The sequence below is a fragment of the Lepidochelys olivacea genome (assembly GCF_965140295.1).
Source record: "Lepidochelys olivacea isolate rLepOli2 genome assembly, chromosome: 24".
In the NCBI taxonomy this organism is placed as follows: Eukaryota; Metazoa; Chordata; order Testudines; family Cheloniidae; genus Lepidochelys; species Lepidochelys olivacea.
The window spans coordinates 10,265,365-10,278,783 of NC_140434.1; the positions used below are offsets into that span (position 1 = coordinate 10,265,365).

The 13,419-nt window shown below is 47.0% G+C and overlaps 1 protein-coding gene across 2 annotated transcripts in view; it reads right to left on the minus strand.

The window, feature by feature from the left end:
• DCAF8 (DDB1 and CUL4 associated factor 8) overlaps positions 1–13,419 on the minus strand; it is a 55,037-nt gene that overhangs the window by 21,274 nt on the left and 20,344 nt on the right. For both annotated transcript variants that reach the window (XM_084613291.1, XM_084613290.1), the window contains exons 3-10: positions 12,465–12,535; positions 10,245–10,918; positions 8,853–8,993; positions 6,912–7,006; positions 5,028–5,138; positions 1,681–1,753; positions 679–736; positions 10–117 (exon numbers count right to left, since the gene is read on the minus strand). In XM_084613291.1, the coding sequence (XP_084469417.1) occupies positions 10–117; positions 679–736; positions 1,681–1,753; positions 5,028–5,138; positions 6,912–7,006; positions 8,853–8,993; positions 10,245–10,918; positions 12,465–12,513 (1,309 nt within the window). In that variant the 5' untranslated portion in view covers positions 12,514–12,535. The remainder of the gene's footprint in view (positions 1–9; positions 118–678; positions 737–1,680; positions 1,754–5,027; positions 5,139–6,911; positions 7,007–8,852; positions 8,994–10,244; positions 10,919–12,464; positions 12,536–13,419) is intronic.

Sequence of the window (13,419 nt, forward strand, 5' to 3'; positions counted from 1 at the left end):
TGTTCTTACCTGTGGCATTATTGCGATGTCCCTTGTATCTCTTGATGTACTCTGCCCCGTCGCTGTGAGAGGAGTTGAAAAGATAGATGTCTTCATCATTGTAGCTAGCCAAGAGGTCTGCCACAGAACAAGAGACGTGCACACAGGATCATTAGCCTCTGCCTGTGGATTTTAACATGCTAGACAGTCTGCCCTGCAACAAAGGCTAGGACGGGCAAGCGATAGGGCAGCTTATGTCAGCAGACCTCCCAGGACCCCCCAAAGCAGACCGCACTACAGCCCAAGAGCCAGGGCTGATCTCAGAGCCTCGTAAAGAAGGTAGGCCGGTGTCCTTCCCATTTGACATTCAGGGATGAGGCAGAGTTAAGTGACTCATCCTAGAGCACAGAGAATCTGACTCAACTGCACACAAAACCTAGATCCCAGAAGTCCCAGGTCCTTACTGCAGTCACTAGCATACAGGGCCTGCCCCCAGGTAGCAGACGTCTGTGGCTGTGGGGTATGTTTCTTCCCTCCCAACATTTGTTCCTTAAGGACTACACACAAGAAGTCCAAACAGGAAGGCTTCCACTCAAGGACACGATATTCCCACTGCTCAGCGCCTTACTGAGCAGGAGCCCACGGGAGCAGAGGGAGGTGGTGGCAGTGATGGCCCTAAAGACATAGGGCTCTACATACCTGATCCATCATGGCTGTACACGAGACAGGTGATGTTAGCTTTGGACTCGCTGTTTACCTAAAAGCAAGGGGGAGGGACCAGACAGCTCTAGTCAGACTTCCTTTGCTCCCAAAATGCTAATTCAGTGATGCAGTTATGCTCACCATACTCTATTATGGTGGTGCCTGACAGCGACTGGCTGTGTTCGACAGATTTCAAAATGGGGCCTGTTTCTCTCCAGACCTAGGCAGCCCATCTTTGTAACATTTCATACAGCGTTAGAACATTCGAAGGGTGAAACACGCCAGGCAGTCTGTTGGGTTTTGCTCCATAATGTTCAGATAGGAGGTCTCTGAAACTGGACTCTGGGTGTAACTTTTTCTTGGCAACCCTACTTTTCCCCATAAGACTCTACAGTACAGCGTATCCTGAGTAGATCTGGATCAACACTTCATAGATTTAAGTGTCAGATTTAGGGGCCCTTTTCTGCTGCTCTTCACATAACTGAATGGTTATGTGCTGTGCACGCAAACCTGATTGGTTGGGGCGGAGAACATGCAAACTTCATTGATAAGGGCTGGGCACACAATACCTTCTCCATCGGAGCTGTGTTTTTCTGTCAATTTTCTCCTACATAGTTGGGTTCATGCACAGCTAGTGGAAAACATTTTAGTCACCAGCAGCTGCACCTCTACCCACTACAGATGTTCACGCCCCCTCCAAGCCCAACCCCCAAATCATTAAAAACCTAGGCGACCAGTATATACAAGCTTCTTTGCTGTAAAGCAATTAGGGTTGCTACATGCCCACTCACCCCAAGCCTGGCAAACCCACAAGAACAAGGAAATGAAGAGTTAGACACCAACAGTACATACCCTCTCCTGACCCACATTCCCAGGCCACACCTGCAGCATATAGGGTGTACAGGATACTGCAGGCCACGGTTGAGGAATAACCCTCTAACCCTAACCCCCGTAAACTGGGGGAAGGAATTCCAATACACCATGAAAGCAGCTTCCTACCAGGTGGTGAGGACAGAACTTCTTAAGCACGCCATTGTTTTCATTTTCATCTATTTTCCGCTGATCATAAATCCTAGATGAAGACAGAAAGCCGGTAAGATTAATGCCAAATTCAAACACACAAAGCTCTTGCACGAATTAAGTGCTTTTCTGCAAATGAGTTTTCAAGTGCCCTACAGCTTCTAACTATGCAGATTAGACGTATCCAAGTCACTTCACCCTCAATTAAATGCACCACCTCCGAGATGGAATGTGGCAGCTGTTTAAGACTGCAGTCAACTGAAACTCTAGAGGGAACGTAGATAAAATGCAAATATTAGAACTGGGATTTGGCCATGATAGAGGCTGACACACCAGCTCTTGTGAGCACAGCCATGTGATCTTTAATGACAATGAGAGGTTGGGGCCTTAAATCTGAGTCTCATCTGATAGAAGGCAACACCTGCAGCTTACTGTCTCCTTACATCACGCTGGAGCAGTTACATTTGTACCAACTATACCCCAGAGAGTTTTAGCTAAACAGCAAGATAAGGGAGAATGTAGGGAGAAGATAGGCAAGGGAGAAAATAGGTTTTCAGCTGAGATTTGATGCAACTCAGACACCATGTGGCAAGAGACAAGATTGTATCTCCTGCCAGCTGGCAGAAAGGGAAAAGGCTCTTACCCCGAAAAAGGGGGACAGAGGTGGCTAGTGCTAGTTGAGCAGGTGAAGGGAAAACCCCTGGGTTGTGGAGTAGGTCTGGGGCAAGCAGGAGTGGGGAGCCTGTGGAGGACAGGATGAGGCTGTGTATAATTGTGGAACAAGGTTTACAACCAACCAACCAATAAAACCACCACCACACAGTCACCAGGGCCAGCTGGTATCACACAAGAGTTCTGAAGGAACTCCTATGAAAATGTAGAACTATTAACTGTTTGTAACCTGTCATTTACATCAGCCTCTGTACCGAATGAAAGAAAAGGAGTACTTGTTGCATATTAGAGACTAACCAATTTATTCGAGCATAAGCTTTCCGATGAATGCATCTGATGAAGTGAGCTGTAGCTCATGAAAGCTTATTGTCAAATAAACTGGTTAGTCTCTAAGATGCCACAAGTACTCCTTTTCTTTTTGCGAATACAGACTAACACGGCTGCTACTCTGAAACCTGTACCAGATGACTGGAGAATAGCTAATGTGATGCTGAATTTTAAAAAAAGCTCCAGAGGCGAGCCTGGCAAGCCTAACTTAAGTACCAGGCAAACTGATTGAAACTATACAAAGAACAGAATCAGACACACATGAACACGATTTGTTGAAGAGTCAACACAGCTTTTGAAAAGGGAAATCATGCCTCAATCTCAAAGAATTCTAACAGGAGTCAACAAATTTGAATAAGGATGATCCTTACACAGTGTACTTAGACTTTCAGAAAGCCTTTGACAAGGTCCCTCACCAAAGGCTCCTATGCAAAGTAAGGTGTCATGGGATAAGAAGGAAGGTCCTTTCATGGATCATTAACTAATTAAAAGATACTAAACAAAAAGGTAGGAAGAAATGGTCAGTTTTCAGTGGAAAGAGGTAAATAGTAGGGTTCCCCAAGGATCTGTACTGGACCAGTGCAGTTCAAGACATTCATAAATGATCTAGAAAAAGGGGTAGACAGTGAGGTGGCAAAGTTTGCAGACGATATAAAATTACTCAAGGTAAGTCCAAAGCAGACTGTGAGGAGCTACAAAGGGATCTCCCAAAACTGGGAGACTGGAAACAAAATGGCAAATTAAATTCAGACTTGCAGATGAAAGCAATGCACATTAGAAAACAATCACAGCTCTACATACAAAAAGATGGGATCTAAACTAGCTGTTACCATGCAAGATCTGGGAGTCATTGCAGACTGAGCAGATGTTTTCAGAGAACAACATGCAGCAGCAGACAAAAAAACCCTAACAGTGTTATGAATGAGTAGGAAAGGGATAGATAAGACAGAAAATATTATGCCACTAAATAAATCCATGGTATGCCCAAACCTTGAATACTCTGTGCAGTTCTAGATGCCCCATCTCAGAAAAAGAAACATTAGAATACAAAAAAGTACAAAGAAGGGCAACAAAAAACTAGGAGTACAGAACAGCTTCCATACAAAGAGAAATTAAAAAGACGTGACTATACAGCTAAGAAAAGACAACTGAAGGGGGAACATGAGAGAGGTCTATACAATCATGAAGGGTGCGGAGAAAAAATGAATATGGAAATGTTATTTACTCCATCCCATAACACACGAACCAGAGATCGCCCAATGAAATTGATGGACGATTTAAAACAAAAAGGAAGTACTTCTTCACACAGCGCACAGTCAACCTGTAAAACTTGTTGCTGGGGGATAAGGCAAGGGCCAAAAAGTATAACTGGATTCAAAAAACAAAACCACCACCACACAAACAGGTAAGTTCATGGGGATAGGTTCATAAAGTGCTATTAGCCAAGATGGTCAGGGATGCAGCCCGGTACTCCGAGTGTCCCTAAACCTCTGACAGCTAGAAACTGGGACTGAATAACGCAGGACGGATCACTCAATAAAATGTCCTGTTCTGTTGACTCCCTCTGAAGCATCTGGCACCGGCCACTATCAGAATATGGGATTCTGGGCTAGATGGACTATTGGTCTGACCCAGTTTAGCCGTTCTGATGCTCTTAGGGTGAGGCTGCATGTAAACAGGCAGCTTCAAGTGTTACACCGAAGTTGCACACAAAAGCGAATGGGAGTTCTGAGCTGAGGCGGGTTGATTTGTGCTCATGTGCAGTGAAAGCTCTTGGAGAGATTTAGATGAAGGGAGTAATAGTCATACAGGCTGGAACTCGTGTTTTAAATACAGAAGATTCAAAATACTTGAGTATGAGAACATAGGAACTGCCAGATCTAATCAGTGATCCTCCTAATCCAGCACCTTGTTGGACAGTGACTAGAAACAGATGCTTCCGAGGAAGGCACCAGCAGACTAATAATAGAAGAACCAGCCTGTAATGGCAGCTTGCTTTCAACCCATCAGGAGAGGTTGGTTTATGCACCATAGCACATGGGTGTATAACCTAGATACAACTGTAGATATCATCCAGATTAAAAAAAAAAAAAAAAAAAGACTAATCCCTTTCTGACTCCTCCTTGGCCCCAGTGATGCCCTGTGGAAGCAGCAATGCCCATGAAACACCACACAGTGTGTTGGAAAACTATGGAAGGGATGTAGTTACAGGAGTCTTCAGAGCTGCTCGGCTTTCTCCAGGGCACTGATCACACGCCTAAGCCAAATGCTCTAGCCCAATATGGAGCAGTGACTCTGCCTCTCATATCTTCTGGAGATGGACTTACCTGACAAACTGATCCCTGCCGCCCACAGCAAAGTGGTGCGTATTAGAGGGATTCACATAAATGGTGTAGAGACCCACTTTCTTTTCTTTCTCCTTTGTCACAACCAGTTTCCTTTAAAGAGGAGGAAAATAAGATCCATGTGTTAACAATGTCCAGATGGGAACTGCAGGCATATCTCTAAGCTCACTCAGCAGACAGATTTCTCTTTTTTACTCTTAAAAAGTGAGTAAGAAACAAGTCATTTCTGGCTCAAACTGAAGAAAGCACATGACTGATTTTATGCTGCTGTTCCTAGTCAACACACAGTGGAGTGAAGTCATTTTCTGATTTTTTTCCCTTCGAAACAGAATTTAATAGAGGGGATGTGAAGCGTTTTGCTACTTGTACCAGAGGCTGATGCATCTGTACAATTGGTAATAATGTACTGCAAGCTAAAGGGCACTAGACTTTATCCAAAAGCAGAAACACCTGTGCTAAGGTTATTCTAGCCAGAAGGATAAGACTCAAACTTTTTTAAAAAGCTACACAAGTACAGGCCTAATATTTAGGTTTTGTAGAAACTAGTATGAATGGAAATGTTTCATGATATTTAAGTGATGACAATTCAAATCATCTCCTGGCGTGTTAAATCCAAACAGCAGCATAGACACTATTTCAGGAAAACTAGACAGAAAACGTAAAACTGACCATACCTAGCTTCACTGACCATGCAGCTCCATTTTAGTATTATTTCAGTTGTAATAAGCAGAAGGTTTTAAAGGTTTAAGATCTAAGATTTTTGTTTTAAACAATGTCCCTTTAATCTTTGCTCCATAACCAAAGAAGATGGTTTTAAAATTGTAGGCAATCTAGATGCGACGTATACAAACTAAGAACAGTCTATGTAAGAAGACACGCTCAGATGCTGTTGACTTTGAAACCCTTCATTTTAAATCAGATCTTCAAAAAGAGATTCTAGTGCTTCAGAAAAGGACTATTACTAAACTAGAAGCCTGCTTTAAAAGCAACCTGCGTATTTTGGAAATTTGTCAAAAAAGGACAGTGCAACATGTGATATGAGGTTAAAACCTTAAACAACCTGCCAGTTCAATTATGATTTTTCAATTAACTACAACAGAGTGTAGCAAGAGGCTCACACTAAAAGCTTCAAGTGCAAGACTGATTAATTACTGCACTTCAGACCCTTCACTAAACAGACTGGTTAATGGAGTATCTCGCACCTGTAGAAGCCTCTTTCATATTCAGTCACATTGGTAGGTCTTGAAGAAAACAAACATGCAGTTCAGCCCTGGACTGAGCCTTGACAGCAGCCACAGTACAGGTGCAAAGACACTGCAGCGTGAGCTTGAGCTTCTGCAGCTATCATGACAGAGGGAGGGAGCCCCTTGAGGGGGGAAGGGAGGTCAGTCCCAGTGGCCTAAATTCAGTGAGGCTGACAAATGCAGACAGAGTGCCAAATTCATGTCATGTGGGCCACCAAACATCTGCCAGAGAATCAGAAAGCAGCAGGGAGGACTCAGACCAGTCGTGTAAACACGGTCTATCCGGGCCATTAACAAACACCTTGAGCCTTCCAGTCCAAAGGGGACACACTGATTTAGTCATTAAAAGATTCTTTACAGCAGAGTAAACAGTTTGCTTAGGCTTACTTGAGAGCAATAAAGTTGGCTGTCTCTAGGTCAGCCTGATAAAACCCTTGCACATCAGACAACTAGCAAAACATACAGGCCAATTTAAAATGATCCACTACACATTTCACCAAGGTAATGTTCTGGCATACAGCAGAATGTCAGAGGCCTCAGGAACCATTAGGAGGTTCAAAACCTCATTGATTCACCAGGATCTCACAGCAATCAACAGCAAGCGTCAAGGAAAGATACTTACGAAGCAGGGCGGTCTTGTCTCAGGTCAATGGTGAAGACCACAGCATCTTCGCCAGCTGATAAGAAAGTGCATGGAGAATCCGGCTCTAGGGCCAACTGGAAGATAAATGCTTTGGGATTGGCTCCCTTTTTAACCAACAAGTGGGACAAGACTCCTTCCCCCCTGTATACCCCCCTCCCTTCCTCCTGAGATTGGAAAGCACTTCAATGACTAAGCCTCACAAAACCTGTGACAGGCTGATGTATGATTTTTAGTCTGTCAGTAGGACTGGGACAGGTGCATCTGCCTTGAGACTGAAGAGGGGAAAAAGGGCTCTGAGACTGCACCCCCTGCTTCAAAGAAAGCAGAGCTGGCCACTTGGACCCACTTTGCAGTGCGTTCTGGGACACGGCAGGCTGAGCAGAGCCAGAGGGGGGATTCAGTCAGGTTGTTAGGGCAGTTAAGTCACATTTTGATATCTGTAAGGGAAGACAGGCGGAAGGAGGTCAGTTTCAATTTCCTACGCAGTTAGACACACTGGGTAGGTTTATTCTTAGCACATCACTTAGATGGGACTGCAATAAGACGATGCACACTCTTCACTGCCTGCCCCTCCTGTATTAAGAGGCCGCTGGTGATTATTTCAGTAGTGCCCAGAGGCTCAGATTGATATGCTCGGTGCCTCTGTCTGTGCAGCACCATTGCTGTCCTCAGGAGTTCACAACTTGAGATTAGGTCTCAGTCACTTGCTTGCTCCTCTGTGACCAGTTGTGCAAATGTAATCAGCACTTTACGTTTGACGAAAATGCTTCTTGAAAGAGCCACTGAGGTCCGTCCTGTCAACATTTCCACACCTTGCCCAATTGCAGGACACAGTGGTAAACGTACAGGTGCCTGTGCTATAGACCAAGCAGACTGCAGCCCATCCGGCCTTCGTTGCCGATGACACAACTCATTAGTCAATATCCTGCACCGGACTGAGCAGCCCCAACTTGGATTGAGACAGAGCATGCTGGGATATGCAGTTTTCATGGGCCGCAGGCCATGCTATAGAACTCCAAATGCTGCATTTGGCCTACACTTTGACACCCCCCCAGGATAAACACACTCCTGCTACAGGGACCATAAAAACTGGTGTAGCAACAAGCCTCATAAAATCCAGAAGAGAATTATTACTAGGCAGCCTCTGGCAGGGGAGGAGACCAAAGAAAAGGCACAACTCTTTAATTAGGATTGCAAAGTACTTCAGAAGCACTCCACAGGAGATTAGATGCTGGGCAGTACAATCACAGATTAAATTCAATGTAGGTAAACGCAGCAACGCAAACTGAAAGGCTCCAGGACAACCTGTACTTCCTGCATTGTTCTGACCTCAAAGCTAGGAGTCCTAGCCGGCACCAGGGACTCATCTACTTTGCATGCAGGAGCCATCAAGACAGAAAGATGTTCGAGGTGCATTGAGGAGGGGCCAGAGTAGGTGAAAAGGGAGGACCTGTGACCCTGTGCCATAGTGTGCTCCACAGAGAGCCCAGGAGGCAATCCTCAGCGCCAGGCGTCTTCAGAGGAAAGCCCTGGACAATGAGGGAGTCCAAATCTTACCACCTTTGAAGTGCAACGTGAGACCCATCTCCTTGGGCAGGCGTTCCCTTAGCAGTGACTGGAGAAGGGACGGGCCAGTTCTCAGAGACACGCAACTGAGTTAAAGGAACACATCAGCTTCAGAGGAAACCTACATACCGAGGGAGGAGGAGAAGGCAAAGGCCTTTCAAATCATGCTTTAATTTTAGATGGAGGTTTATATACACTGAAAATAGGGGATGGAGAAGGGTACTGCCTGGTTCCATGGTCAAACAGGGATAAGCAATTCCTTTTGACACCTAATGTACGGGAAGCCTGGCTGCTACGGGCCCTATCCATCCCTACGCCCTGGCACCAGACAGAAACAGTAGCTAGTTTGCTCACCTTATGTGAGGCTCCCTTGTGCTGTGCCACGCGCTTGGTGTTTCTGCAGCACTGGGTGGCAGAGAGTTCGGCTACCCGGACTTGGCCATCCCGAGCGCACATGGCTAGAGTCGAGTCGCCACTGTTGGGGAGGAACTTGGCCTGGAGGAGAGCAAAAGGAGATGCTGCGTTCCACTGGAGGTGAGAACAGCTGCCCTCCCACAGTCCTTGGGGCTGGAATCCCACCCACCCTCCACCACAAATGCAGCAGCATAATCCATGGACTGAGCATATAGGCAAAAAAACAGGGCGGCCCAAGCTGTAATGCCACCTCCGATAGCAGGTCTCTGGCGCTCCATGCCTCAGTTTCTCCATGTGCAAGTAGGATAAAGACTAGGAGGACTGTCGTCCTTCCTGGGAAGGGGGGATGCAAAGGCTGGCTTGGAGTCTATACAGTACTTTGAACAGGGTTTGAACAATTCTACCAGCAATTCTATCCTAGCCAGAGAGATGCCCTGTACAGTGCAGTGGCAATGCCCTGGCTGAGAAGCCCAGCATTACCTCCATCTCAAGCAGGTATGGAGAGGTGGAGATGCAGGGATGCCCACAGGTTTGCACCTGGACTTGGTCTTTCCTATTAGCCTCTGGTGAGCAGGTGGGATAAAACATGAAGTCCCTTCCCCACAGCAACCTCTGGCTGCTAGAAAGCCAAAGTTCTCTGCTCTCCCTGGCACTCCAGAGCCTCCTGCAAGCATGGGGGCTGCTTCCCTAAGGCCCTTCTCCACAAACAGCTCCTGCCTCCATCACTGCTCCCAGCTTCCCCTAAGGAGGGGCAGCAGACTGGACTGCCAGAGTATCTCCTGCCATTCAGAACCCCCTGGGAAGCAGCTCAGAGCAGACTCAGTTGAGGTGCTATTGGCAGACTTTGCCTTTGGGAGGCTCTTCATAGCTGTACAAGCCAGAGACGCTATGAAAGCTCAGTTGGGCTGGCACTGGCTCTCCCACTTGCCAGGGAAAGCTCGGCTGACTTGCCGGGGCTTTGAAAAAAAAAAAAATGCAACGTATCTACTGCAGTCTCCAGCACCTACACCCTTTACAAGAGGAGCAAGAGGGCTCATAACACAGCAGGGAAGTTAGCATTCTCCCCAGTTAACATCCGGGAGAAGCTGAGGTACAGCGATTAATGTAGAGTCTTCCAGCACGTCAGTGGCAGAGGTGCAATAGGACCCTGGAGTCCTGGCACCAAGACACCTGCTCTGGCAACACACAAACATGGTCAGTTCCTTTCACCCCTTTACAAACGTAGCAGAATAACTCAGCTCTTGGCATCTTTCTAAGTGGAGTGGGAGACGCCCCTACCAGCCCCTTCAGCTACCCGCTTCTCCCAACACACTCAGCCCCTCCCCCTCTCACCTGGAAGACGTTGCTCTTGTGGCCGCTCTCAAACTCCAGCACCGGCTGCCTCCTGACCCAGTCCCAAACCACCACCTTAAGGTCATCGCTGCCGCTGGCCAGCCATGTGCCACGCTGGTTAAAGTGCAAGGTATTGACACAGCCGCCATGCCCCTCTAGGCCGTGCTGGAGGTGGAAACGTTGCACAAAGACCCTGGCCCCGCAGGCCTCATAGACAAAGCGTGAGCTGAAGCCCAGCTCCCTCTCCCGGAGGGCACGCACAGCCTGCCAGCGGGGCGGAGGAAGAGCAGTGGTCTCCGAGGACACCCAGTCCTCCAGCGCCCGCTCATCATCCGAGGAGTCTTGATCGTGGTTGGCACGTTTGCGCTGGGCACGCCGCCGGGACCGCTGCTGCTCCTCTTCCTCCTCCTCCTCCTCCTCCGAGTGGGACCGGTCATGGGCCTGGTTCTCCTCATTGATCGAGTAGTGGCCTGTGTCATCCATACTGTCAGAGTCCTTTTCCTCTCCCGAGCTCTCTGTGTCTGTGTCCCGGCTCTCTGTGCTGGTGCGGTTGGGCCCTACGTCGTCCCCAGTGAGGCTCAGGCTGAGGTCAGAGGCCTCTACTTCGATGCCTGAGGAAGTCTCTCGCCCCTCCTCTGCTCCAGACATTTCTTCGGGGCTGCTGGATAAGCTCCCTGCACAGGACAGACCATGTGATTTATTCTAGGGTAAATAACTTCACATCTCTATAGCATCAAAGGATTCTCATGTACCCAAAAGCACCACTGAAATGCAGTCACTTCCAGGGTAGAGGCCAGCACAACAGAAGGGGGAGAAAATTCCAGCCAAATCCCTACTCTTACAAAGGGCCATGGGATCGCCAGCGTATACACAGAGTGACCAAGACGTGGAGTTACAGTCTGGTCCACAGACCCAGAACCATTTATGTCACATCTAGCTCCCTGAAAGATTGAACTTTCAAAGCAGTGGTTCTATTCGAGGAACCCCCCTGTATTTTACACCTGATGTTTAAATCACTGGGACATCCCTCTGGGTAACACTAGCTCAGGAACAAGCCTCTGGCCAATTGTTTCACTCCCATGCATTACATTTTTAATTGCAGCTTCATTCAGGGATCCCATCTCCCCCGGAGCATACAATTAACCCTCTTCCTCTTGCATTTATTAACAGGCTCACAGACTGCTATAAACAAGCTCAGGATTCTGTAACCTCCACTCATTTAGCAACAAATGAAATCTGCCCCACGTTGCAATACCTTGCACAAGGGTTTTAACAAATCTCTACTCCCATGTACAGAGGAGCAGGGTTTAGGCAGATGTAGGACGTTACCTGGCATTTGAATCAACAGCTAGCTTTGCCATGCTTCTGGGGGAGGGGGGGTTCTCTACAGCATTAGGCAACAATCTTGCTTACACAGACATACTCCTCTTCTTCATGACAAAGGCTATCTGAAGGCCAGTTCTGCTTTTTAAGGGTTTCTCTGCCGATCCTCCTCCACCTGAAGATGATCCAGCCATCATCTGATTCCAGGGATTTTGAAGGAGGAGACAACAGTGGAGCAGATATTAGGAACAGAGGGCCTAATGCTGGGTCTCTAGAAGCCAATGGAAGTTGTGTCACGGACTTCAGTGGAACCAGAAATTGGTCCAGAGATCCTATTCTAATGCAACTTTGTTAGTGAAGTGATGGAAGAGAAAACACGGATATACGGACAGAATGAGGGTCCCCCCCGTTGCAGGATGCTTAGATAGGACATTTGTTTCCCCCATATCACTTTACAACAGCTTATGTAGAGCTAAGTGAACAATTCACAGGGTAAGTGATTTGTTTGGCAAATGTAGCCTCTTTTGCTGCTCATAAGCAGACTACCATTTTTGTGGGTGTTCACTAACCAAAGCTATTCAATATCTTGTACAACCAAACCCGCCAATGGAGGGCCAGTGAGCACTCTAATCACATTGTGGAACGCTTCAGAGAGGAATTTGTTTGGTCACCATGTTCATTTCATTTAATGAAATGCATTTTGGTGCCACAGCCAATATTTGCTTTGTACCAGAATTGACACTAAAAGCTCTTCATCTGAAGGTTTACAACCGGCAAATTTAGAGGGTTGTGAACGTGCTCAGATCAATCACTAAATGATCCCAAATTTCTTGTTGTTCACTGAGCCCTAGCCTTAAGCGCAGACAACTCAAACGGGTCTTCACCCCCTACCCTTACCATTGGCTATGTCCGTTTTTCCCTCCGTGCTACTCCCCTTATCCGACATCTTGTTTTTGTTCAGGGTGAACCTGCAATTGAGAGATTAAAAAAATGAGAGCTGGCAACAGCAAGAGGAGAGATCCCCTGAGACTGTTTCGTAAAAGCCCCGGCTTTCTAACACAGACTTGGTCCAGGAAGAACGCCCCCCTTCGCAGCAAACTGCAATGGCTTGGCCCAGTGTACTGAGAAACAGTACCCACCTCCCAAACAGGGAAGAACTGCTTAAACGACACTGGACTGTTTATCACAGGACATGTACTATCAAATGCATCATAAAATGGCTAGAACCCTAACATTTTCTCTAAGGCTGCTAGAGTTAGATTAGCAGAGATCAAGATATGGCTGGTGAATCTTGCCCATATGCTCAGGGTTCAGCTGATCGCCATATTTGGGGTCGGGAAAGAATTTTCCTCCAGGGCAGATTGGAAGAGGCCCTGGAGGTTTTTCGCCTTCATCTGTAGCATGGAGCACGGGTCACTTGCTGGAGGATTCTCTGCTCCTTGAAGTCTTTAAACCACGATTTGAGGACTTCAATAGCTCAGATATAGGTGAGAGGTTTTTTGCAGGAGTGGGTGGGTGAGATGCTGTGGCCTGCATTGTGCAGGAGGTCCAACTAGATGATCATAATGGTCCCTTCTGACCTTAATATCTATGAATCTATACCCAATGTGCTAGTTTCAAATACACTGGGGGAGGAAGCCACATTTCCCCAATAAATGCCTCCAAATTCCATAGCTCCTTTTACCTCAAAGGATCCCAAACTCATCTCCAAGCTATCCAGGGGGACAACTTTGCTGGCCACTTCTGGGATGGAAGGTGACTATGCATTATTAAAAACGGCAATATTGGATAGCAGTTTACTGTCTACAGAGGACACTTCAGAAACATAATGCCATCAGTCAAGGTGGCATTT